The sequence below is a fragment of the Ranitomeya variabilis genome, chromosome 2 (genome assembly GCF_051348905.1).
Source record: "Ranitomeya variabilis isolate aRanVar5 chromosome 2, aRanVar5.hap1, whole genome shotgun sequence".
In the NCBI taxonomy this organism is placed as follows: Eukaryota; Metazoa; Chordata; class Amphibia; order Anura; family Dendrobatidae; genus Ranitomeya; species Ranitomeya variabilis.
The window spans coordinates 471,150,742-471,177,825 of NC_135233.1; the positions used below are offsets into that span (position 1 = coordinate 471,150,742).

Below are 27,084 nucleotides of genomic sequence, written 5' to 3' on the forward strand. Positions count from 1 at the left end.
TGTTATGTAATTGAGAGCAGCATGCGGTAGGGGCTGAGACCCTAATTCCATTGTTTTATCAGCAGGAGATTAAAACTACAGGACTAGATGTCTCCTGGTTCAACCCCGCCCCCACCACTGATTAGCAGCTGTCAGTACAGTGTACACAGAAAGTGACCAATCAGTGGTGTGGGCGGGGTTATACAGGGCTCAGCATTCAGAGCTCTGCAACAGAGAGAGCAGTGATTCTATCCCAAGTGCTGCACCCAGTAGACTAAGGCTACTTTCACACTAGCGTCGTTTGCAATACGTTGCATTGCGTAGTTCAGGAGAAAAAACGCATCCTGCAAAGCTGTCTGCAGGATGCGTTTTTTCCCCATAGACGAACATTAGCTACGCATTGCGACGTATTGCCACACGTCGCAACCATCGTGCGACGGTTGCGTCGTGTTTTGGCGGACCGCAGCCACAAAAAGTTACATGTAACTTTTTTTTTGTGCGTCGAGACCGCCATTTTCGACCACGCGTGCGCGGCCGAAACTCCACCCCCTCCTCCCCGGACCTTGCAATGGGGCAGCGGAAGCGTCGTAAGACTGCTTCCACTGCCCACGTCGGGCATTTTTTTCACAGTATGCGTCGGTACCTCGGGCCGACGCAGGGCGACGGCCCCGTACCGATGCTAGTGTGAAAGCAGCCTAAGTGATACATCGCGGGAATCAGGGTCTCTGACCCTACATCATACTGCTCTCAGATTACATAGCAAAAACCTGCTAACAGATTTCTTTAGATGCTTCTTACCAGGTGCAAGTCGAAGTGTCCTTGAGGGCTTGCTTCTTTTGTGGCTCCATCTTGGAAAAGGGACCCCAGCCGATCAATGAGTCCGAGGTCAAATTCAGTCTTTAAGTCCTCCAGTTCCACTCTGATGTCAGCACTCACTTTGACGGCTTGTTTCTTACGGCTACTCTGAGAGGGAGAGGACATAAAAAAGTGAAGAAGAGAAAAGCAAGAGGTGAGAAATCGTTTTAAGGGGGGAAAAAATGGCAGTAACAATTTTTTTTATAGTAAAAAGCTTCTCAATCTTGCCACAAAAATGAAAAAAAAAATATATATATATCTTGTAATAAACTAATAATGCCATAGCCTTAAAAACTACACAGAGATACATGATGAGACACTCACTCTGGATGGCGTCCTGTGAATCCGCTTATAATGTATTTGAGCACAGGGACGTGAAGAAGATGCTGGACTATTAAAAATCATGAGCTAAATATAAAAAAGGGAAACATATTAAAATACAGGATGGTCATTGGTACAAAAAACAATTCACTCTTCAGTATTCATTAGCATGCAGGATATCTATAAGAAAAAGTTCTTAAATTCTAGCAAACAATGACAAGAGGGTACAACAGTTTACAATAAGCACTAACCCCATAAAGGGGATATTCTCAAGTTGTCTCTTGAGCAGCTCAGAGCTGTGCAGTCTCCTTACTTCATAGATTAGAGCAGGGTGGACTCTGCTCCGTGAGTGACAGCTATGGTGAATAGAGCTGTAGTTTTAGTAGAACTAAAAGGCCCAGCACAAGTTCTGCTGTAACACAATTAGCTCTCGGTGGTTTGTCTAAGTCTACACAGTTCGACAGGGGCAACACATGCAGAGATTTCCTGTTTGTTAGGCAATCCCCGCATGGCTATAGAACACCAGCGAACCATGCAGCCGAATGGACTCCAACATATTATTCGACCACATGGAAGACACTTGGTTAGCACATGAGCATGCTCCGATAACCTTACCCGAGCACGTTCGCTCATCACTAGTGCTGTCCCCTAAATTGTGCCTGCTGGGTATTATGGATGAGCTTATTGATAGCTCCTCTGATACTCTTCTCTTAGATTTGTGTGCTAGAAAACTAATTATAATGGCATGGAAATCCGCAGAAGTCCCCTGTATGTTTCACTGGCTACAATTACTCAATAAATATATTCCACTATATAAAGTCCTGTATACAAATAGGACATGTGCTTATAAGTGTGATAAGGTCTGGGGTCGGTGGTTAGCAATAGCAGACACTGACCAGCAGGATTGCTAGTAGATATATCTAGTTCTATCAAACTTCTACATAACGTGTTAATGACATTTCGGGGGAAGTGGGGACTGGTTTGATTGTGTGTTGTGTATAAGGTTGTATGTATTGAGTGTATGTACGTGATTCTTTAGTTGTTAATATTTTCATTGCTTTAATAAAAAAAAAAAAAAACTCAGAAGGATCTTTGCAAGAGAGGATTCTAGTATCATGCAGTTGCCCAAGTTACTCCACACTCCCGTCTCCTTTTAAACCTCTGCCAGGAGAGGTGTCGGTCATCATTCCCTTTAATAATATTGATCTCCCTTACACTGACCCTCCGGTACAGCACTGGTAGTCGGTACACATACACTCCACATACCTCAGTATATTCTGGGGTTGGATCCTTGCTGGACACATGTCCTTCTTGCCAGAGACATTCCAAAATCTCCAACTTTCCACAACTAAGGTCAATACTGCTTTGCTGTGTTCCTTTACCCGATCTCTGCTCACCGACTACCTGAACTGCGAGGGCCGAGATTCTGCCAGAGAAAGAAAATAACCATTAATATAGTAATAACATCAGATCATCCACATAATCCCTCCTCCACGCAAGGGTCATTAATGTGGCCTACAGAACTCTACATTTTCCTCTTGTATCTAACAAAGGCAGAACACTAGACAAGTCGTTTAGTTTATACCTATATACATGACATAGGATTTTTTTAATAAAAAAAAAAAAACATCAGTAAATGTACTTTATTGAAAAAATGTCAGCCACTACAGATCTTAGAGCAGTTGCTCATAATAGTAAATTCAACAAGTGATGTCAGACTAAGGTTGGATCCATCTCACCCCACCCCCGAGGATCGCTACGAACAGAAGGTGTAAACACGTGGCCTTTTCATAGGAGTCCGTGTAGTAAAGGAGGTAGCAGCTACCCTGCACTTAAGAGGTGACCAAGTCTCCAAATCTTCTAAAGAGGTTAGGAATTCCAGACAGCTTCCGAGTCACCCCCAATATCCTGGGAGGTGGTGGGCCCAAAAGTAAACACATTCCATTCCAATATCTATAATGACTACTGGAACATAACATGTATATTTATTTCATAGCTCTACTTCAGATATATGCTTGGGTAAGGAAAAAAAAACACCAGACAAAGACCAAAGCACAGAAATAAAGCAGGCGATATCAGAATTTTTTTTCTTTTGTTAAGGGGTTGTCCAACACAGAAATATACACCTCCTAGCAGCAGCTGCTTGGGAAGAATTGCGTCTTGGTTTGGAATTGACCAGGATCGCTGCAGCATGTGATTGGCTGCAGTGGTCACCGGACTAGAAGAGTCCATCAGATATTGCTCTGATCACAGGCTGCAGAAGTCCTGCTGACTTCCAAATGGAGCTGCCACAGACTTCTCTAGGGCCTTCACTGGGTCCATGGGGGTGATGAAAGCAGAGCATGTGCCTCTAAGGACAGACATACCCTTGGGGCCCAAGAGGTAAGGGGGTCACTCCTACCTCCAAAGCAGGTGGAATTATACAATATGAAAAAAGTATATACAGTGCCTACAAGTAGTATTCAACCCCCTGCAGATTTAGCAGGTTTAATAAGATGCAAATAAGTTAGAGCCTTCAAACTTCAAACAAGAGCAGGATTTATTAACAGATGCATAAATCTTACAAACCAAAAAGTTTTGTTGCTCAGTTAAATTTTTATAAATTTTAAACATAAAAGTGTGGGTCAATTATTATTCAACCCCTAGGTTTAATATTTTGTGGAATAACCTTTGTTTGTAATTACAGCTAATAATCGTCTTTTATAAGACCTGATCAGGCCGGCACAGGTCTCTGGAGTTATCTTGGCCCACTCCTCCATGCAGATCTTCTCCAAGTTATCTAGGTTCTTTGGGTGTCTCATGTGGACTTTAATCTTGAGCTCCTTCCACAAGTTTTCAATTGGGTTAAGGTCAGGAGACTGACTAGGCCACTGCAACACCTTGATTTTTTGCCTCTTGAACCAGGCCTTGGTTTTCTTGGCTGTGTGCTTTGGGTCGTTGTCTTGTTGGAAGATGAAATGACGACCCATCTTAAGATCCTTGATGGAGGAGCGGAGGTTCTTGGCCAAAGTCTCCAGGTAGGCCGTGCTATCCATCTTCCCATGGATGCGGACCAGATGGCCAGGCCCCTTGGCTGAGAAACAGCCCCACAGCATGATGCTGCCACCACCATGCTTGACTGTAGGGATGGTATTCTTGGGGTCGTATGCAGTGCCATCCAGTCTCCAAACGTCACGTGTGTGGTTGGCACCAAAGATCTCGATCTTGGTCTCATCAGACCAGAGAACCTTGAACCAGTCAGTCTCAGAGTCCTCCAAGTGATCATGAGCAAACTGTAGACGAGCCTTGACATGACGCTTTGAAAGTAAAGGTACCTTACGGGCTCGTCTGGAACGGAGACCATTGCGGTGGAGTACGTTACTTATGGTATTGACTGAAACCAATGTCCCAACTGCCATGAGATCTTCCCGAAGCTCCTTCCTTGTTGTCCTTGGGTTAGCCTTGACTCTTCGGACAAGCCTGGCCTCGGCACGGGAGGAAACTTTCAAAGGCTGTCCAGGCCGTGGAAGGCTAACAGTAGTTCCATAAGCCTTCCACTTCCGGATGATGCTCCCAACAGTGGAGACAGGTAGGCCCAACTCCTTGGAAAGGGTTTTGTACCCCTTGCCAGCCTTGTGACCCTCCACGATCTTGTCTCTGATGGCCTTGGAATGCTCCTTTGTCTTTCCCATGTTGACCATGTTTGAGTGCTGTTCACAAGTTTGGGGAGGGTCTTAAATAGTCAGAAAAGGCTGGAAAAAGAGATAATTAATCCAAACATGTGAAGCTCATTCTTCTTTGTGCCTGAACTACTTCTTAATACTTTAGGGGAACCAAACAGAATTCTGGGGGGTTGAGGGGTTGAATAATAAATGACCCTCTGAAAAAACATTTCACAATTTAAAAAAAAAAATAAACAAAGAAATAACATTCTTTTTTGCTGCAGTGCATTTCACACTTCCAGGCTGATCTACAGTCCAAATGTCACAATGCCAAGTTAATTCCAAATGTGTAAACCTGCTAAATCTGCAGGGGGTTGAATACTACTTGTAGGCACTGTATATATATACGTATGGGTAGGCGCACGTGCCAGGAGAGGTATTCTTAGTATACGGCTGCAAACAGGGCAACTCCACAAAATTGTCAAAGGTTACAACAATAAATAAATAGAAAAGTTTGCGCCTGTATACACCCTCGGTGAGAAAAAAAAAAAAAAGATAAATGAATAAAAACTAGATAAATAAATAAAAACTTGTGCACAATCCCTTTGAATAGGATTTACGTGCAAATACAGCCTCTGAATTAAGGTCCGCTTTGTGCAATGCAAGTTTTCCGGGTTAAAACTATTGGTGCATATGCAAAATTGTGACTACTCCCAATAGCCAATATAAATAGTTAATTTTACCTTATCTGTAAGGTGATGTTGAAATCCTAAGTGAAAACCCTGCAGCTTACCATGGTTACTAGATAGAATCTGCATTCCTGTGGCAGCTTAACAGCAATAATAAATCTTCAGGAGCGTGGTCCCGGCCGGTGACACACGCTCCCTAAGCCTCCTTCCTGGTGTAGCACGGACTCACCGAGCCCCGTAGTCAAAGAATGCAATGCCGCGTCCGGCTAGCAGGACCTTAGGTGACGCAGGGTGTCACGTGGTATGCAGGGATCAGGGTGGATTGATTTAAATCATGCCGATTTAAATCATGATTTAAATCACGATTTAAATCAAAAGATTTTTTTCTATTTAAATCGGATCGATTTAAATCATGATTTTAATCATGATTTAAATCACTGATTTAAATCAAAAGGTTTTTTTTAATATAAATCACGATTAAAATGAGAAGTGAGAGCAGTGCGCATGTGCGCCCATAGTTACACGGACGAAACTAGGGGCAACGATCTAACGCCAGGGTGAGGGGGGGACCCCAAAGTAAGTAAAAATCTTTTTTGTTTTACTATATGGCAATAGGTAGGTGTTTAAAAGCAGCATGTCTTAATTGTATAAACTATTAATAGCCTCCACATTTTGTTCATACTGCCCCTTTAATTCCACACTTCTAGCTTGGTTTCACTTTTGGTTTAGTTTCTTTTTCCATTCAGTTGACATGCCCAAACTTGTTGGATAGTCAGCAGTACTTGGCTGTAGTAACAATCAAACTTCATAAGTGATCTGTGTGAGCCATGGCAGGTCGTAAGAGAGACCCTATTTGGGTTCATTTTGTTGAGATGCCAGCAGCAGATCTTGGAAAGAAAGGTGCAAGAGCAAAGTGCAAATACTGTCAAAAGGATATCCAAGGACTTGTTTGCCGTTTGAAATCACATTATGAAAACTGCAACCAGAAGGGAAATGAAGATGTTGATAGTGAAGTGTTTCTTTGGTCATCTTCATCACCGCACTTCTCATGATGTTGCCTCATTCACGCCACCAGGCCTTGCATCTCTTTGTTGCATCGTTTGCATTTTGCACGCATGCCTGCCTTACCGATAGGCGAAGGAGCTTCATTAAAATATTCCCAAACTGGGTCTCTTTTACGGCCTGCTGCCATTATAAGGAAAGAATGTAATAAACCTCAGATCGTACACACAAACAGATCCAGACTTGTCTGTCTGTGGCTATGCTGCAGTATTGTGCTCAAAGTTTCACTTTCATTTTTTTGTCTGCTTGCCCTTCCTCCTCAAAACACTTAGATTCACATTCTTCTTGTGTTGTGCAGATCTATTCCACTCCAAACAATCAGAAACATATTGTCTAACTTCTTGGACTTGGCACTGAAGGGGTTGATTCTGTATTCATAGGTTTGTAGAACAATAGGATTAAGGTCTTTTTCTCAACTCTGTTCATGTTGTAACATTTTTGCCATGAAGAAGAGGCTGGGACCTCTGCGGATTCAAATTCAGTTTTGAGAACTGCGTAAGTAAAGCGAGCGTCTGTGATAATATAGGAGAGAAACTGCCCACTAATCCTACAGAAACCTCTGGAAGAGCATGGCATTGTGAATGTTACACATATACAGCCTTTATTCTACTGAGTTAAACAACTCAGCTTTATCTCATGATGGAAGAACCTTTGGATGGTAAAATATTTTCCTCAAAAAGCAGTTTATTGAAAAAAATCCGATTTAAATCAAAAAAATCCGATTTTTTTGATTTTTTTTTAAAAAACATTGATTTTTATCCACCCTGGCAGGGATACGAGGCGCTGTTAGGACCAAATCCAACGCGTTTCAGAGATCACGGTCTCCTTCATCAGGGTCCCTGCTACAGGAATGCGGATTCTATCTAGTAACCATGGTAAGCTGTGAAGGAAGATAAGGAGAAGACTGCAGGGTTTTCACTTAGGATTTCAACATCACCTTACAGATAAGGTAAAATTAACTATTTATATTGGCTATTGGGAGTAGTCACAATTTTGCATATGCACCAATAGTTTTAACCCGGAAAACTTGCATTGCACAAAGCGGACCTTAATTCAGAGGCTGTATTTGCACGTAAATCCTATTCAAAGGGATTGTGCACAAGTTTTTATTTATTTATCTAGTTTTTATTTATTTATCTTTTTTTTTTCTCACCGAGGGTGTATACAGGCGCAAACTTTTCTATTTATTTATTGGAATTATACAATATGATGAGCTATTGGACTGCATCAGGTACATATTTTTGTCGCACAGGCACCCTCTTCTGTCTGTGTCCGCTACTGCTGCCTTTGTTTGGTTTTAAAACCATTCTTACCTAGAAAAAAAATTATTCCCACGTCGGACATCCCCTTTAATATCTATGAAATATATTCTTAACAAGTCAACAGGCAACAAGGGTTCCTGGAGTCGTCCAACTCGGCTCAAACGAAGTGTGAATGTTGCAACAGATCAGTGAGGAGAGCATCTTCTTTTTCTCCCACCTCCCTGACATATTAATAAGGGCTTGTTCAGAAGTGAACAATCCCTTTAAGTTACACAGTTATTAAAGAAGTTGTGTAATTTAGAAATCCCATTGTCATATACTATAGGGCTGTGGAGTCAGTAAGCCAAAGCGCCGACTGCTTAATTTCTCTTCGACTCCACAGCACTACTGAGCATGTGTATAAAGTGCAGCACAGATTCATCTCATCTACGACTCCACAGCACTAGTCACTACTGAGCATGTGGATAAAATGCAGCAGATTCATCTCAACTACGACTCCACAGCACTGGTCAATTCTGAGCATGTGTATAAAGAGCAACACAGATTAATCTCAGCTAAAAGCCGAGATCCATAGATCAGGAACAGAACTGACATTTATAGGACATTTTATAACTTTCCCAAATTCTTATGAAAACATTTACAGCACATCCTGCACTTAATTATTGTACCAAATTATATATTTTAGGCGTCTGTTCATTTTATACTGACTCCACCAAAATAGACACCGTCTCTAAAGCCCTGATATAACCTATTGGGGAGCCAATACAATAGGGCCCCCTGTTCAGGACCGTCATCTTATGGCCTTTAAAAAGCAGTTACAAGAAGCATCTTTAGCCCTGGAGAACCTTCCTTGTCCTGCAACCCACAGCCCAGGGACTGACAATATGACGTGTAAAACATCGCACATTAATGTTGTGCAGGGATTTATAATGGATAGATGGCAATTAGTGATAAGCGAACGTGCTCGGATAAGGCATTATGGGACGGTCATCATGTGACTGCACGTATGCGATTTGCATAGTGCATTCCCAGTTGCTTTTCTCTATAAAACATTGAGAAAAGCAGGTAAAGCTGCTAGTCTGCATGTGATCACCACATACTCACATACGTGCAGTCATGTGATGACCGGTTGAACTGATGGCAGAGTGGAATCCAGAGAGTGAGCACATTGTCAGAATTCTGCAATCCATAGTCACATGGAATGGTTGCAGGATTTTTCTGAAGCCCAGAAAAGTAGATTTTTGTGTACTCACCGTAAAATCCTTTTCTCCGAGCCAATCACTGGGGGACACAGGACCATGGGTGTTATGCTGCTGCCACTAGGAGGACACCAAGTAAACACAGAAATAATAGCTCCTCCCCTGCAGTATACACCCTCCTGCTGGCTCTCAGTGAACCAGTTCGGAAACAAAGCAGTAGGAGCTTAATATTTAACAAGGATGAACTATGTCAAAAACCAAGTTAACTCAACAAAAACCAAAGCCAATAGGCTAACAGGGTGGGTGCTGTGTCCCCCAAGGATTGGCTCGGAGAAAAGGATTTTACGGTGAGTACACAAAAATCTCCTTTTCTCCTACGCCTCATTGGGGGACACAGGACCATGGGACGTCCTAAAGCAGTCCCTGGGTGGGAAACAATTAATTGCAATTGCTACTTGCACCCACAAGTTACAGATGCGGTACAGCCGCCTGCAAAATTCGTCTGCCGACGGTCGCATCCGCCGAGGCCTGAGAGTGAATATGGTAATGTTTTGTGTCATGATTCTCAATGGCGAGAGAACATAGCCCAGCATATATGAGAACTAGCTCTTGGAAGATGGAAACTATACTGACCATGAACTAAACCTGCCGCACAACTAGAAGTGGCCGGGTAGCATGCCTACGTTTTTTAACCCTAGATGCCCAGCGCCAGCCGGAGAACTACCTAATCCTAGCAGAGGAAAAGACAGTCCTGGCTCACCTCTAGAGAAATTTTCCCAAAAGGCAGACAGAGGCCCCCACATATATTGGCGGTGATTTTAGATGAAATGACAAACGTAGTATGAAAATAGGTTTAGCAAAATCGAGGTCCGCTTTCTAGATAGCAGGAAGACAGAAAGGACACTTTCATGGTCAGCAGAAAACCCTATCAAAACACCATCCAGAAATTCCTTTAAGACTCTAGCATTAACTCATAACACCAGAGTGGCAATTTCCGATCACAAGAGCTTTCCAGACACAGTAACGAAACAGCAGCTGTGAACAGGAACAAAATGCAAAAACACACAAGGACAAAAGTCCAACTTAGCTGGGAGTTGTCTAGTAGCAGGAACAAGCACAGAAGGCTTCTGATTACATTGTTGACCGGCAAGAAACTGACAGAGGAGCAAGGTTATATAGCGACTCCCACATCCTGATAGGAGCAGGTGAACAGAGGGGATGATGCACACAAGTTCAATTCCACAAGTGGCCACCGGGGGAGCCCAGAATCCAATTTCACAACAGTTTTGTAAAGGTATGCAGGCTGGACCAAGTCGCAGCCTTACAAACTTGTGCTGCCGAAGCTTGGTGCCGGATGGCCCAAGACGCACCCACTGACCGAGTGGAGTGAGCCTTAATCCCTGCTGGGACAGGAAGACCTCTGACTCGGTAGGACTCCTGAATAGCTGAACGGATCCATTTGGCTATTGTCGCCTTGGAAGCGGGAAACCCTTTCCTCGGTCCTTCCGGAGCACGAATAGGGCATCTAACTTGCGGAAAGACGCTGTCCGCGAGATGTATCTCCTAAGAGATCTCACTAAATCCAGTGTGTGAAGGGCCTTCTCGATGCGATGGACTGGTGCCGGACAGAGTGAGGGTAAGACAATCTCCTCATTGAGATGAAAAGAGGACACAATTTTTGGTAGAAAAGACGGGGGATGTCCTCAAAACCACATTATCCTGATGAAAATTCAGGAACGGAACTTGAGAGGACAGAGCTGCCAGCTCGGAGACTCGTCTGATAGAGGTGACCGCAACTAGAAAAGCAACTTTCCATGAAAGGAGAGACAGGGAAACCTCCTGTAGAGGTTCGAAAGGAGCCTGTTGCAAAACTCCAGAGGACCAGATTAAGATCCCATGGTTCCAACGGCATCCTATAGGGGGGCGCACGATGGGAGACTCCCTGAATAAACGTCTTGACCTGTAATCAGTTGGCAATCCTGCTCTGGAAGAAAACAGACAGGGCTGAGATCTGCCCCTTGAGAGAACTAAGGGCGAGACCCAAGTCCAAACCCGTTTGTAAGAACTCGAGAATGGAAGGAATGGAAAAATGTAGAGGAGAACGTCCTCGGTCGCTACACCATGAAAAGAAGATTTACAACAAAAGGTCCACCATATTAGTTATAAAGGCACTTCAACCTGTTATACTCATACAACTACTTCGATCCAATAAGGGTCGAACACAAAAGAGATCCTTTAAAAGGGTAACATTTTATTAAGCAAAATTTTTAAAAAAAGACATAAAAAGCAGAACAATTCACAGAAAGGGAAGCTGCTGAAATCCAGACCCCATGGGGTCTGGATTTCAGCAGCTTCCCTTTCTGTGAATTGTTCTGCTTTTTATGTCTTTTTTAAAAAATTTTGCTTAATAAAATGTTACCCTTTTAAAGGATCTCTTTTGTGTTCGACCCTTATTGGATCGAAGTAGTTGTAAGTATACCATGAAAAGAAGGTCTTCCAAGTGCGATGATAGATACGCATAGATATAGGCTTTCTAGCGTTGACCATGGTAGATATGACTTCTGGAGAGAAACCTGCCTGGGTTAGGACCCAGGACTCAACGGCCATGCCGTCAAACACAGGACCTCCGAGTTCTGGTGGTAAAAGGGGCCTTGAGATAGCAGATCTGCGCGATTCAGTAATCGCCAGGGAACGTCGGCAACTAGTTGAACTAGTTCCGCGTACCACGCCTGGCGCAGCCAATCTGGCGCAATCAGGATTACCGGTAACCTCTCCGCTCTGATTTTCTTGATGACTCTCGGTAGGAGAGGAAGCGGGGGAAATATGTACGGAAGCCGAAAATGATGCCACGGGAGTACGAGAGCATCTGCTGTTATGACCCCAATGGCAGAGGGTCTCAAGAATCAATACCAAGTCTGCAAACACAAAAAACCAGCTCATAGGGCAGTGGTAACTGGGCTGACCATATATCTAATCCTAGCACCACAAATAGAAGTAGCCGGGGAACGTGCCTACGTTGGTTCTAGACGTCTAGCGCCAGCCGGAGAACTAACTAACCCTAGAAGGGAAAAGAAAGACCTTTCTTGCCTCCAGAGAAAAGACCCCAAAAGTTGGATACAAGCCCCCAACAAATAATAACGGTGAGGTAAGAGGAAAAGACAAACATAAGAATGAACTAGGTATTTAGCAAAGAGAGGCCCACTAGCTAATAGCAGAATATAGTAAGATGACTTATATGGTCAGCAAAAACCCTATTAAAATATCCACGCTGGATATTCAAGAACCCCCGAACCGTCTAACGGCCGGGGGGAGAACACCAGCCCCCTAGAGCTTCCAGCAAGGTCAGAAATCACATTTAGTACAAGCTGGACAAAAATAGTAGCAAAGCAGGTAACTCAAAAAACAAAGAAGCAAGACTTAAGGTACCGTCACATTAAGCGACGCTGCAGCGATAGCGACAACGATGCCGATCGCTGCAGCGTCGCTGTTTGATCGCTGGAGAGCTGTCACACAGACCGCTCTCCAGCGACCAACGATGCCGAGGTCCCCGGGTAACCAGGGTAAACATCGGGTTGCTAAGCGCAGGGCCGCGCTTAGTAACCCGATGTTTACCCTGGTTACCAGCGTAAAAGTAAAAAAAACAAACAGTACATACTCACCCAGCGTCCCCCAGCTTCTGCTTCCTGACACTGACTGAGCTCCGGCCCTAACAGCACAGCGGCTTTCACTTTCACTTTAGGGCCGGCGCTCAGTCAGTGTCAGGAAGCAGACGCTGGGGGAGATATGACGCTGGGTGAGTATGTACTGTTTGTTTTTTTTACTTTTACGCTGGTAACCAGGGTAAACATCGGGTTACTAAGCGCGGCCCTGCGCTTGGTAACCCGATGTTTACCCTGGTTACCAGTGTAAAACATCGCTGGTATCGTTGCTTTGGGTGTCAAACACAACGATACACGGCGATCGGACGACCAAATAAAGTTCTGGACTTTATTCAGCGACCAGCGACATCACAGCAGGATCCTGATCGCTGCTGCGTGTCAAACTAAACGATATCGCTAGCGAGGACGCTGCAACGTCACGGATCGCTAGCGATATCGTTTAGTGTGACGGTACCTTTAGCTTAATTTTGCAAGAGCCAGGACCAGCAGACAGGAGCAACAGAAGGATCTGATTACAACGATGCCAGGCACTGGACTAAGGATCCAGGAAGTTAATATAGCGACACCCCTGGACTAACGACCCAGGTGAGTGCCAAACAGAAAAAAGACAATCCCAGAGTCATACCACTAGTGACCACAAGAGGGAGCCAAAAAGTCTAATTCACAACAATCTGCCCCAATGGCTGCCGGATCGTGGGACCGAGCCATGAAGTCGGGAACCTTGGAATTCAGCCGTGAGGCCATCAGATCCACGTCCGGGGTTCCCCAACGACAGCAGATTTGGTGGAAGATCTCCGGATGGAGAGACCACTCCCCGGAGTCGAGGCATTGCCGACTGAGGAAGTCTGCCTCCCAACTGTCCACTCCCGGGATGTGAACCGCAGAGATCATTGAGCGGTTTTCCTCGGCCCATCAGAGGATGTGGCCTACCTCTGTCATGGCCACCCTGCTGCGGGTTCCCCCTTGGCGGTTGATGTATGCCACTGCAGTGGCGTTGTCGGACTGAATCCTGATTGGGCGACCTGCTAGGAAGGGATGGAACTGGAGAAGTTCCAGCCTGATCGCCCGGATTTCCCAGATGTTGATTGGAAGGCGTAATTCCTGGGGGGACCAGCGGCCCTGAACAGTGCGATGAAGTAACACCACTCCCCAGCCTAGAAGACTGGCGTCTGTCATCACAACCAGCCAGTGTACTGGAAGAAAAGACTTCCATTGATTCAGGGAGGATTTCAATGTCCACCACCTGAGAGACTGTCTGACTCGCTGGGGAAGGAGGAACTGACGGTCTAGGGAGAGCGGGTTCCTGTCCCAAACAGCCAGGAGGGCACGCTGTAGAGGACGGAGGTGTAGTTGGGCAAATGGAACCGCCTCCATAGCTGCTACCATCCTGCCGAGAACTCTCATACTGAAGCGCAGAGAGTGAGAGCGAGGCTGAGAGAGCTTCTGAACTTCTCGCTGTAAGACTGAGATCTTTTCCGGGGGAAGAAGAACCAATCCCCGGGACGAGTCGAGTATCATTCCTAGAAAGGAAATTTGCTGAGCCGATACTGGGGAAGATTTTTTGAAGTTTATCTTCCAACCCAGGCGAGAAAGGGTATCTATTGTGATGGCCACGGCTTCCTTACAGGAGCGGAAAGAGGGGCCTTTGATGAGGATATCGTCTAAATAAGGGAGCGCCACCACTCTTCGGGTGTGGAGTATGGCCACGGCAGCCGCCATGACCTTGGTGAATACCCTGGGAGCGGTGGCGAGGCCAAAGGGCAGAGCAACGAATTGGAAGTGATCTTCCTCAACTGCGAAGCGAAGAAACCTTTGGTGAGAAGGTAAAATAGTAATGTGGAGGTATGCGTCCTGGATGTCTATACACGCCAGGAACTCGCCTTTTTCCATGGAGGCAATGACAGAACGAAGCGATTCCATCCGGAACCGTCGTACCCTGACGAACCTGTTCAGCAGTTTTAGTTCCAGTATGGGCCGTACTGTACCGTCCTTCTTTGGAACAATGAAGAGGTTTGAATAAAAACCTTGAAACCTTTTGCTTTGAGGGACCGGAATAATGACTCCGTCTTTTCTCAGAGAGCTTATAGCTTTGAAGAACTCTGATGCTTTTGCCGTGGGAGGAGAAGACAGGAAAAAACGGTTTGGAGAATGAGATAAGAGATCTATCTCATATCCGGAGGACGCTAGATCGCGGACCCACTCGTCGTGAACGACCGAGAGCCATGCGGCACTGAAGGAAAGCAGGCGGCCGCCCACTTTGAGGGTGTCCCCCGGATACCGCAGGGAGTCATTGTGTGGAAGGTCTGCCCGTTCTGGCGCCACTGGATCCCGGCTGCCTTGGCCTGCCTCTCCATGAAGGGGAAGGCTTAAAAGGAGGCCTGTGAACCTCTGTCTCCACGTTGTGCCCGGCCGGAACCGGGAGATGTGGAAGTGGAGAACCAGTTTTGAGTTGTAACGAAAAAAAAATCGGGAACGAGCCTGTGGTTGCAGGTTCCAAAAGGGCAGAGAGGGTCTCTGTTGTGGAAGAAATTTACTCTTCCCTCCAGTGGCGTCAGAAATTAACTGGTCGAGCTTTTCGCCCAAAAGGCGACCGCTCTGATATGGGAGAGAAGTCAATGACTTTTTGGAAGCAGTATCCACACGCCAGTCCCTGAGCCATAAGTACCTCCGGATGGTGATGGCATTTGCTGCTTGAGAAGCGCAGTCAGCGGCATCCAGGGACTCGGTCACTACAAAATCTCCAGCTCTGGCTATCTGAGTAGCGAGGTCTGCTATCTCGGGGAAGATTGGTATCCAGTACTGCTGAAGACAAGACCTCAGCCCAGTGGGTCATAGCCTTAGCCACCCACGTAGCGGCAAAAGATGTAAAGAGTGCGGCCGCTGAGGCTTCAAAGGCTGAACGCGCCATATTGTCGATCTGACGATCGGTTGGATTTTTGATAGAGTCACCCTCTGAGGAGAATAAAACAGATTTGGTAGCCAGGCGCGATACCAGAGGATCTATTGGGGGAGATTGTGACCAATCTTTTCTTAGATCCTGGGCAAAGGTATATTTGGACTCCATGGGCTTCTGCCCTGTGAATCGTTTATCTGGACAGATCCTGTGAGATTCAACGATTTGCTTAAACTCGGGATGAGTGGCGAACACTCTATGAGCTCGTTTGGTCCTCTTAAAGGACACGGCATGATCCGTTTTAGATAAGGGTTCCTCCTCAAGTCTCAAAGCCTTATTCACTGACTCAGAGAGTCAAGAGTCTCCTGATAGCGATGAAATTCCTGATCTAGGGACGTATCAGAATCGTCCTCTGAAACAGGTTCTCTACTAGCCCCAATGGAAGGGGAGCGAGAAATGGATCTCTCAGAACCCGAAAACCGTTGATGGTCTGGGGATATGGCATGAGTCCTTTTCCTGGAAGAGTGAGAACTCCTTGGCAAGGTACGACCCCTGGAGTGCGAGGGGTTCTGACCATCGGAAGCGTCGTCCGTATTAGTGCCCTGGTTAGAGGAAGGGTCTCGGAACGAGTAACGCTTTTGCCACGGATGCCATAGACCGGGTAAGGGAGGTAGCCCACTCAGGGGGACTAGGCTCACTGGGTTCAGTATCAGCAACAGGTGGTTCCTGAGCCGTCACCGGTTCACAAGCTGTGCATAATGCAGTATTGTGACCCCGGGGTAATGATACCTTACAAGAGGTACATGCAGCGAAAAATACAGTGTGGGTTTTCCCAGACTTTTTGTGAGGCTTTGGTTGAGACATAGTAAAGCCTGGAGGAAAGCGCTTACTAGCAGGGGAAGGGTTAAGCTATGTGTCTGCAGCTTACCCAGGTCCTGTGTCTTGAGTCCCCAGGGCAGGTCCGCAGTGTAGGCAGAGAAAAACGCTAGTCCTGAGGGCTGTGATAGGAAACGCTGGAGCAGTGCTGCAGCATCAGGGCTGTGGGTGTCCCAAGATGGCCGCCTAGACCAGGAAGTGGGAGCTCATCACAGGGAACGAGAAGCGCCAGAAAAAAAGTGGGTGGGGCTAACTGTCGGTGGGCGTGGCCAAAACTCCGGCCTGTATTGAGGGATTTTTTTTTTTTCTTATGCGGTTGCAGCCTGCAGCGCCGCGACCGCTATTAGCGTCATCATTAGCTGCACTCCTTCGTGGGGTTGCCGCACTAAGGACCACCCACGGACACAGGTTTAAGGTGCGGACCTCCCATACCCCGGGGACCAGGACCTCCCGGCGCCTCGGCCCCCGCAGTGTACTCACGGTAGATGCGGTGGGCCGGTGCTCAATCCACCGTCGCCATAGTCAGGGAGGGGGTGGAGAGCCATGCGCCATCCGCTATATCAGTGGTGATGCAGAGGGGGGCTGCATGGACACCATATATATCGTGTCCGGCTATGCACCTGGCTCCAGGAGAGGTAGATGGAGGGCTACTCCATGTGGTCGCCTGCTATGGAGGGGGAGATCGGAACACGAAGGAACCGTCTCCCGTAAGGTGAGCTCAGGGCTGGCATCCAACGTTGCAGGAAAGTATACGGGAGGAACGCTCCAAGTACTTGCCTGTTGATGGTTTGGGGGAGATCGGAGCCTAGAAAGGATCCGTCGACCCCATTCGCTCCGTTAAAGGAAAAAATAGAACAAAAAATCAAAAATTAAAATAAAAACGGTGGGGTCTGAAACAGACCCAAGTGCCTCCTACAGACACTAAGCAAGAACTGGTTCACTGAGAGCCAGCAGGAGGGTATATACTGCAGGGGATGAGCTATTCTTTCTGTGTTTACTTAGTGTCCTCCTAGTGGCAGCAGCATAACACCCATGGTCCTGTGTCCCCCAATGAGGCGTAGGAGAAAACCCCATTTAAGTCAGTCTTGGCGACCAGCATGTGCTTAAAGAAGCACTGCTCCCATCAAGATTTTTATCCTCTAGGGCTGTTTCCACGGTCCGGATTGGCAGCGCTTTAGACGCAGTGCCATCCAAAGCGCTGCCGGCTTTTGTACGCGCAGTGAATCACCGCATCCTATAGATAGGACGGTGATATTTATGTTGTGGAGACTGAGCGTCTCCGCAAGATAAATAGACATGCTGCGGTCTATAAAGACGCGCCACATGTCTAGTTACACAGGGCTGCCGGAGGGGTCCCTGAACGCATAGAAGAGATAGGATTTCATAAAATCCCCTCCACTGTGCTGTAACATCTGGCCGCTGCAGATTGGACAGTGGCTGTACGCAGCGTCCAATCCGCAGTGTTTCTTGACTGTGGAAACATACCCTTATATAATATGATGATTGCAATATACTAGCACTGTGTGCTGAAAAGTGCTTATTTTACCCTACTCCACAGGTAATTCTTCTCTTTTCCATTAGGTCAATGACATCTCGTGATTAAAAACTTACTAGCTGAATCCTTCTAAGTGCTATGAAGAAACAGGAAGTCAATTTTCCCTGTACAAGTCATCAGTCGCTGCAAAAGTCCATGGCATGGAAAGGCGTTGAAAGAAGGGAATGAAAAATGAAGGGACAAGAGACTTCCTGTTTCTACATAGAGCAGAGAAAAGAGAAAAATTATTGGGGTAGAAAGGCAAAATGAGCAATTGTAAGTATTGTAAGTAAAATATAATGACTGCAATATATTAAGAGGATAAAAAAACTTTTATAGGAGCGCTTCTTAAGACAGAAGAAGAATCAATGCCTTCGAAATGTAGTGCAGGAGAAGGATGTTATCAATACTACGGATGGCAAGAAAAATAAATCAAGCCAGACATGTCACTGGAAGCAACGATCACCACGCTACCACTCACCTGCTTTAGACACATCATATGAAGACAGCAATCACTGGAGAAGGACATCATGGTCAGAAGAGTAGAAGGAACAAGGCGAAGGGGAAGACCAGCAACGAGATGGCTTGATAAGATCAACATAACGGCGGTATATATGTTATATAACTAGGCTTGCACAAGATTGATCTTCCAACATAGTGTGTTCATCCATCAAGTTGCAATGGCACGTGTTGAAGGCCATTAACCCCTTCCCGACCTGTGACAGCGTATGCGTCATGAAAGTCGGTGCCAATCCGACCTGTGACGCATATGCTGTGCCACAGAATGATCGCGTCCCTGCAGATCGGGTGAAAGGGTTAACTCCCATTTCACCCGACATGCAGGGACAGGGGGAGTGGTACTTCAGCCCGGGGGGGGTGGCTTCACCCCCCCGTGGCTATGATCGCTCTGATTGGCTGTTGAAAGTGAAACTGCCAATCAGAGCGATTTGTAATATTTCACCTAAAAAACTGGTGAAATATTACAATCCAGCCATGGCCGATGCTGCAATATCATCGGCCATGGCTGGAAACACTGATGTGACCCCCCCCCCCCCCACCCCACCGATCGCCCCCCCAAGCCACCGATCTGTGGTCCGCTCCCCTCCGTCTTGTACTCCGCTCCCCCGTCCTCCTGTCCGCTCCCCCCGTGCTCCTATGCCACCCCCCCCGTGCTCCGATCTCCACCCCCTTATACTTACCGAGGCTCCCGGTGTCCATCCGTCTTCTTCATGGGCGCCGCCATCTTCCAAAATGGCGGGCGCATGCGCAGTGCGCCCGCCGAATCTGCCGGCCTGCAGATTCGTTCCAGGTATAGTTTGATCACTGTGATATAACCTATCACAGTGATCAAAAAAAAAAAAAAAGTAAATGACCCCCCCCCCCCCCCCCTTTATCACCCCCATAGGTAGGGACAATAATAAAAAAAGAAAATATATTTTTTTCTTTTTCCACTAGGGTTAGAACTAGGGTTAGAACTAGTGGTAGGGTTAGGGTTAGGGTTAGGGCATGTGCACACAGTGCGGATTTGGCTGCGGATCCGCAGCGGATTGGCCGCGGATCCGCAGCGGATTGGCCGCTGCGAATTCGTAGCAGTTTTCCATCAGGTTTACAGTACCATGTACACCTATGGAAAACCAAATCCGCTGTGCCCATGGTGCGGAAAATTCCGTGCGGAAACTCTGCGTTGTATATTCCGCAGCATGTCAATTCTTTGTGCGGATTCCGCAGCGTTTTACACCTGTTCCTCAATAGGAATCCGCAGGTGAAATACGCACAAAAAACCACTGGAAATCCGCTGGAAATCCGCAGGTAGAACGCAGTGCCTTTTACTTGCAGATTTTTCAAAAATCGTGCAGAAAAATCTCACATGAATCCGCAACGTGGGCACAAAGCCTTAGGGTTAGGGTTGGAATTAGGGCTAGGGTTGGAAATAGGGTTAAGATTAGGCTTGTGGTTAGGGTTACGGATAGGGTTAGGAGTGTGTTGGGGTTACAGTTGTGGTTAGGGTTGGGATTAGGGTTAGGGTTGGGGTTGGGATTAGGGTTGGGATTAGGGTTACGGGGGTGTTGGGGTTAGGGTTGTGGTTAGGGGTGTGTTGGGGTTAGGGTTGTGATTAGGGTTATGGCTACAGTTGGGATTAGGGTTAGGGGTGTGTTGGGGTTAGTGTTGAAGTTAGAATTGAGGGGTTTCCACTGTCTGGGCACATCAGGGGTCTCCAAACGCAACATGGCACCACCATTGATTCCAGCCAATCTTGCGTTCAAAAAGTCAAATGGTGCTCCCTCCCTTCCAAGCCTCGACGTGCGCCCAAACAGTGGTTTACCCCCACATATGGGGTACCAGCGTACTCAGGACAAACTGGGCAACAACTGTCCAATTTCCCCTGTTACCCTTGCAAAAATAAAAAATTACTTGCTAAAACATAATTTTTGAGGAAAGAAAAATGATTTTTTTATTTTCACGGCTCTGCGTTATAAACTTCTGTGAAGCACTTGGGGGTTGAAAGTGCTCACCACACATCTAGATAAGTTCCTTGGGAGGTCTAGTTTCCAAAATGGGGTCACTTGTGGGGTGTTTCTACTGTTTAGGCACATCAGGGGCTCTGCAAATGCAATGTGACGCCCACAGACCATTCCATTAAAGTCTGCATTTCAAATGTCACTACTTCCCTTCCGAGCCCTGACGTGCGCCCAAACAGTGGTTTACCCCCACATATGGGGTATCAGCGTACTCACAACAAACTGGGCAACAAATATTGGGGTCCAATTTCTCCTGTTACCCTTGTGAAAATAAAAAATTGCTTGCTAAAACATATTTTTTGAGGAAAGAAAAATGATTTTTTTATTTTCACGGCTCTGTGTTGTAAACTTCTGTGAAGCACTTGGGTGTTGAACGTGCTCACCACACATCTAGATAAGTTCCTTGGGGGGTCTAGTTTCCAAAATGGGGTCACTTGTTGGGGGTTTCTACTGTTTAGGCACATCAGGAGCTCTGCAAACGTAACATGATGCCCGCAGACCATTCCATCAAAGTCTGCATTCCAAAACGTCACTACTTCCCTTCCGAGCCCCGGCATGTGCCCAAACAGTGGTTTACCCCCACATATGGGGTATCAGCATACTCAGGAGAAACTGGTCAACAACTTTTGGGGTCAAATTTCTCCTGTTACCCTTGGGAAAATTAAAAAATTCTGGGCTAAAAAAATATTTTTGAGGAAAGGAAACATTTATTATTTTCACGGCTCTGCGTTATAAACTTCTGTGAAGCACTTGGGGGTTCAAAGTGCTCACCACACATCTAGGTAAGTTCCCTTGGGGGTCTAGTTTCCAAAATGGGGTCACTTGTGGGGAGTTCCTACTGTTTAGGCACATCAGGGGCTCTGCAAATGCAACCTGACGCCCGCAGAGCATTCCATCAAAGTCTGCATTTCAAAACGTCACTACTTCCCTTCCGAACCCCGACCTGTGCCAAAACAGTGGTTTACCCCCACATATGGGGTATCAGCGTACTCAGGAAAAACTGGACAACAACTTTTGGGGTCCAATTTCTCCTGTTACCCTTGGGAAAATAAAAAATTGTGGGCTAAAAAATCATTTTTGAGAAAATAAAAATTATTTTTTATTTTCATGGCTCTGCGTTATAAACTTCTGTGAAGCACTTGGGGGTTCAAAGTGCTCACCACACATCTAGATTAGTTCCTTGGGAGGTCTAGTTTCCAAAATGGGGTCAGTTGTGGGGGAGCTCCAATGTTTAGGCACACAGGGGTTCTCCAAACGCGACATGGTGTCCGCTAACGATTGGAGCTAATTTTCCATTCAAAAAGTCAAATGGCGCACCTCCCCTTCCGAGCCTTGCCCTGCACCCAAACAGTGGTTTACCCCTGCATATGAGGTATCAGCGTACTCAGGACAAATTGGACAACAACATTCGTGGTCCAGTTTCTCCTTTTACCCTTGGGAAAATAAAAAAATTGTTGCTAAAAGATCGTTTTTGTGACTAAAAAGTTAAATGTTCATTTTTTACTTCCATGTTGCTTCTGCTGCTGTGAAACACCTGAAGGGTTAATAAACTTCTTGAATGTGGTTTTGAGCACCTTGAGGGGTGCAGTTTTTAGAATGGTGTTACTTTTGGGTATTTTCAGCCATATAGAACCCTCAAAACGACTTCAAATGTGAGGTGGTCCCTAAAAAAAATGGTTTTGTAAATTTTGTTGTAAAAATGAGAAATCACTGGTCAAATTTTAACCCTTATAACTTCCTAGCAAAAAAAAAATTTGTTTCCAAAATTGTGCTGATGTAAAGTAGACATGTGGGAAATGTTATTTATTAACTATTTTGTGTCACATAACTCTCTGGTTTAACAGAATAAAAATTCAAAATGTGAAAATTGCGAAATTTTCAAAATTTTCGCCAAATTTCCGTTTTTTTCACAAATAAACTCAGAAATTATCTACCTAAATTTACCTCTAACATGAAGCCCAATATGTCACGAAAAAACAATCTCAGAATCGCTAGGATCCGTTGAAGCGTTCCTGAGTTATTACCTCATAAAGGGACACTGGTCAGAATTGCAAAAAACGGCCAGGTCATTAAGGCCAAAATAGGCTGGGTCATGAAGAGGTTAATAATAATAAAAAAAGCTTTATATTACAAGGTGTTAGCAACTTCCTAGCCAAATTTCTAAAATGCCCTAAACTGCTATATCCTGACGTAATAATTACCCTATAGCATACCTCTGTAATTTATGGCCTCCGTGATTTAAAGGGGTTGTCCGGTCCAAATCTGTAAGTCTGCAGTCACTCTGTGTGGACTTATGAATCTCCCCAGCACAGGCATTGTGCATTGCTAGGATTTGCCGGGTTCTGAGCCAGGACTTGAGGGTATGTATGAGTTATAACTACTCCCAAACCAGGGCCCGTTTAGTGGCATGGCCTCGCTCCATACACTTGTATGGAAGTGAGGCCACGCCCGCTGGCCAGGAGTATGTATAACTCATACATATCCTCCAGTCCCAGATGCAAAACCAGCAAATCCCAGCAGCGCACAGTGACTGCGCTGGGGAGATTCTTAAGTCCACTGTCACACAGTGACTACAGACTTATCGAATTGGACTGAACAACCCTTTTAAGCCCTATCAGTGTGACAACTGCTATATTTTAGGATTTCCAGACAATATTCTGTGTCTTCCGTGCAATTGGCAAGGTAATGTAATGTTATCTTACCTGACATTGCTCAGCTGACAAGCCCTTTGAAAATGTTCCCGTAGGTGACCAAAGTCGCGTCCACTGAAGGCGGCATCTTTGAAATACCCTAGCTCCTTAAAAAAGTGATTTGCTGCTTCTCTACAGGCGGGATCCTGTGGATTAGTAGCATCGGCGGGAATATGCGGCAAAGTGACAGTAAGACCACCCACGGTCAGCTTCAGCAGCATCTCAGGTTTCAGAGGTTCCAGGGGCGAGGAGGACTGTTTACCTGCCAAAAAAGTAGATTAAACACATAAGAAAAAAATAGGGATTTTTGTGTACTCACCGTAAAATCCTTTTCTCCGAGCCACTCATTGGGGACACAGGACCATGGGTGTTATGCTGCTGTCACTAGGAGGCTGACACGAAGTTGAGACAAAAAAAGGTTAGCTCCTCCCCTGCAGTATACACCCTCGTGCTGGCTTCCAGAGACCCAGTTCAGTGCAAAAGCAGTAGGAGATTAATATCAATATAATACATAATATTAGAGTATAACATGTCAGAAAAAAATCAAGAACCAAAAAGGTAACAAGCCGTAAGGCTAACAGGGTGGGTGCTGTGTCCCCCAATGAGTGGCTCGGAGAAAAGGATTTTACGGTGAGTACACAAAAATCCCTATTTCTCCTTCGCCACATTGGGGGACACAGGACCATGGGACGTCCCAAAGCAGTCCCTGGGTGGGTAACAATACAACCAAATAACTCTGTGTACCATCTGACTTATAAATGCACAACGGCCGCCTGCAGAATACGTCTGCCAAGGGCCGCATCTGCGGAAGAATGAGTGTGGACGTTGTAGTGCTTTGTGAAAGTATGTAGGCTAGACCATGTTGCGGCCTTGCAAACCTGTTCCGCCGACGCCTGGTGCCGAATGGCCCAGGAAGCACCAACTGACCGAGTAGAGTGAGCTCTAACCCCCGCCGGGATGGGCCTGCCCCTGACCCGATAAGCTTCTTGGATAGCCGATCGGATCTATCTGGCTATCGTAGCCTTAGACACGGCTGAACCCTTCCTGTGACCCTCATGGAGGATAAAGAGGGAATCCGATTTACGGAAAGAGGCAGTCCTAGAGACGTACCTCCTGAGAGCCCGAACCACGTCCAAAGTGTGAAGGGCCTTTTCGACCCTATGTTTTGGCTGTGGACAAAAGGAGGGAATAATAATATCTTCATTGAGGTGAAAAGATGACACCACCTTAGGGAGAAAAGCGCGAGATGGGCGTAAGACTACTTTGTCCTGGTGGAAGGAAAGGAAGGGCGCCCGGCAGGAAAGTGCAGCCAACTCCGAGACGCGCCTGTTAGACGTTATCGCCACAAGGAAGGCCACCTTCCAAGAGAGAATAGATAGTGGGATGTCTTGCAGAGGTTCAAACAGAGGTTCCTGAAGGACGCTCAGGACCAAGTTGAGATCCCAGGTCTCTAGTGGCATTTTGTAGGGGGGAACCACGTGGGAGACCCCTTGAATGAAGGTCCTGACTTGCGAGTTAGTAGCAATCTTACGCTGGAACAGCACCGACAGCGCTGAAATCTGGCCCTTGAGGGAACTGAGGGCCAGGCCGGAATCCAAGCCGGACTGGAGAAATTCCAGAATGAAGGGAATGGAGAAAACGAGAGGGGGACGACCGCTGAGTCTGCACCAAGAGAAGAAGGCTTTCCAGGTGCGGTGGTAGATGCGAGCGGAAGACGTCTTGCGAGCTCTAATCATGGTGGAAATGACCTGCTGGGAGAAACCTGCTTGAGTTAGGATCCAGGTTTCAACAGCCACGCCGTTAAACGCAGGGCCCCTGAGCTCTGATGGTAGATCGGTCCTTGGCGGAGTAGATCTGGGCGGTCTGGCAACCGCCAGGGAACGTCGGATACGAGATGCACCAGTTCCGCATACCATGCGCGACGCGGCCAATCTGGGGCGATAAGGACCACCGGAATCCCCTCTATCTTGATTTTCCGGATCACCTTCGGTAACAGAGGAAGTGGAGGGAACACGTATGGGAATCGGAACCTGTGCCATGGGAATATCAGAGCATCCACCCCGACGGCCCGGGGATCCCGAGAACGCGCTATGAAGTTGGGGACTTTGGCGTTGAGCCTGGATGCCATCAGATCCACGTCCGGAGTCCCCCAGCGAAGGCAGATTTGATGAAAAACTTCTGGATGGAGCTCCCACTCTCCCGAGGCGAGACCCTGACGGCTGAGAAAGTCCGCCGCCCAGTTCTCGACACCCGGAATGTGTACCGTGGAAATGGCGGAGTGGTTGACCTCGGCCCAACGGAGGATGTGTGTGACCTCCCGCATCGCTGCCCTGCTGCGAGTGCCCCTTTGATGGTTTATGTACGCCACAGCAGTGACGTTGTCCGACTGTATTCGGACTGGGTGACCCGCTAGCAGAGGGTGGAAACGTCTCAGGGCAAACCTGATAGCACGGATCTCCAGAATGTTTATGGGAAGTTTCGACTCCCTCATCGACCAACGCCCCTGGGCAGTGTGGTGGAGAAACACCGCTCCCCAACCGAGGAGACTGGCGTCGGTGGTCACCACCAGCCAATGGATCGGAAGAAAAGACCTCCCTTGGTGGAGAGTTGACTCCAAAGTCCACCACGTGAGCGCTTGTCTGGTCCGCGGGGACAGAGGACATGGGCGGTCGAGGGTAAAGGGACTCCTGTCCCAGTTGTCCAGAAGAGCCTGTTGTAAAGGATGGAGATGCAGTTGGGCGAAGGGAATCGCTTCCATTGAGGCCACCATCATCCCCAGGATCTTCATGGCAAACCGAATGGACTGCGGGCGAGGGCGAGAAAGCGTCCTGGCCCCCTGTTGAAGCGCTTGGGCCTTGGGCCGAGGGAGAAAGATAAGTCCCTTGGACGTGTCTAGGATCATGCCTAGGAAAGAGATCCTTCGAGCTGGAACAGGAGAGGATTTGTCCAGGTTGATTAACCAGCCAAGGCGCGAAAGGGAATCCAACGTAATGCGGACACTTGCTTTGCAGGCATGAAAAGATAGACGACCTTCTGGTCAAAGGTCCAAGTATGGCAACAAGACCACTCCTCGGGAGTGCAGGATGGCCATGACCGCCGCCATGACCTTCGTGAATACCCTGGGTGCTGTGGCAAGACCGAAGGGCAAGGCCGTGAATTGAAAATGGTCCTCTCGAATGGCGAAGCGGAGGAACCTTTGGTGTGGCGGAAAGATAGGGATGTGAAGATAAGCATCTCTGATGTCTATTGATGCTAGGAACTCGTCTCGCTCCAATGAGGCAATGACCGATCGAAGAGACTCCATCCGGAAGTGTTGTACTTTTACGTGCTTGTTTAGGAGTTTCAAATCCAAGATGGGGCGCACGGACCCGTCCTTCTTTGGTACGACGAAGAGGTTTGAGTAGAATCCTTTGAATCTCTCGTGTTCCGGAACCGGAACGATGACCCCGTTTTGGCGGAGGGAATCGATGGCGCAATGGAGAGCGCGTGACTGAGCTCTTGAACTTGGAAGAAGCGAGGGAAAAAACCGAGCTGGGGGTGAGACGGAAAATTCTATTTTGTAACCAGACGACACCAGGTCTCTGACCCATTCGTCGGGGATGACGGAAAGCCAGACCTGACGGAAAAGAAGTAGGCGTCCGCCTACCTTGGTGGTATCGACTCGAATACTCCCCGAGTCATTGTGAAGGAGATCTGGCAGGTCTAGAACCTCTGGTTCTGGGTTGTCTAGGTCTTCCTCTCCAGGACGGATTTGGTTTGTAAGAGGGCCGAGAGTCCCTGTCTGTGCGTGTAGATCGTTCTGATCTAGACGATGCAGCAGAGTTGGACCAGAAAGGGCCACCTCGAAAGGGGCGAAAGCGAAAATACTGTTGGTACTGAAAAGCAGCCTTTGGTCTGTGTTGAGG

At 47.0% G+C, this 27,084-nt stretch overlaps 1 protein-coding gene across 1 annotated transcript in view; it reads right to left on the bottom strand.

Annotated features, from left to right (window-relative positions):
• Positions 1 to 27,084, bottom strand: part of ATG2A (autophagy related 2A) — a 153,141-nt gene that overhangs the window by 82,393 nt on the left and 43,664 nt on the right. The window contains exons 11-14 of the mRNA XM_077287720.1: positions 23,192 to 23,441; positions 2,422 to 2,581; positions 1,159 to 1,242; positions 778 to 942 (exon numbers count right to left, since the gene is read on the bottom strand). Coding sequence (XP_077143835.1) covers positions 778 to 942; positions 1,159 to 1,242; positions 2,422 to 2,581; positions 23,192 to 23,441 — 659 coding nt within the window. The remainder of the gene's footprint in view (positions 1 to 777; positions 943 to 1,158; positions 1,243 to 2,421; positions 2,582 to 23,191; positions 23,442 to 27,084) is intronic.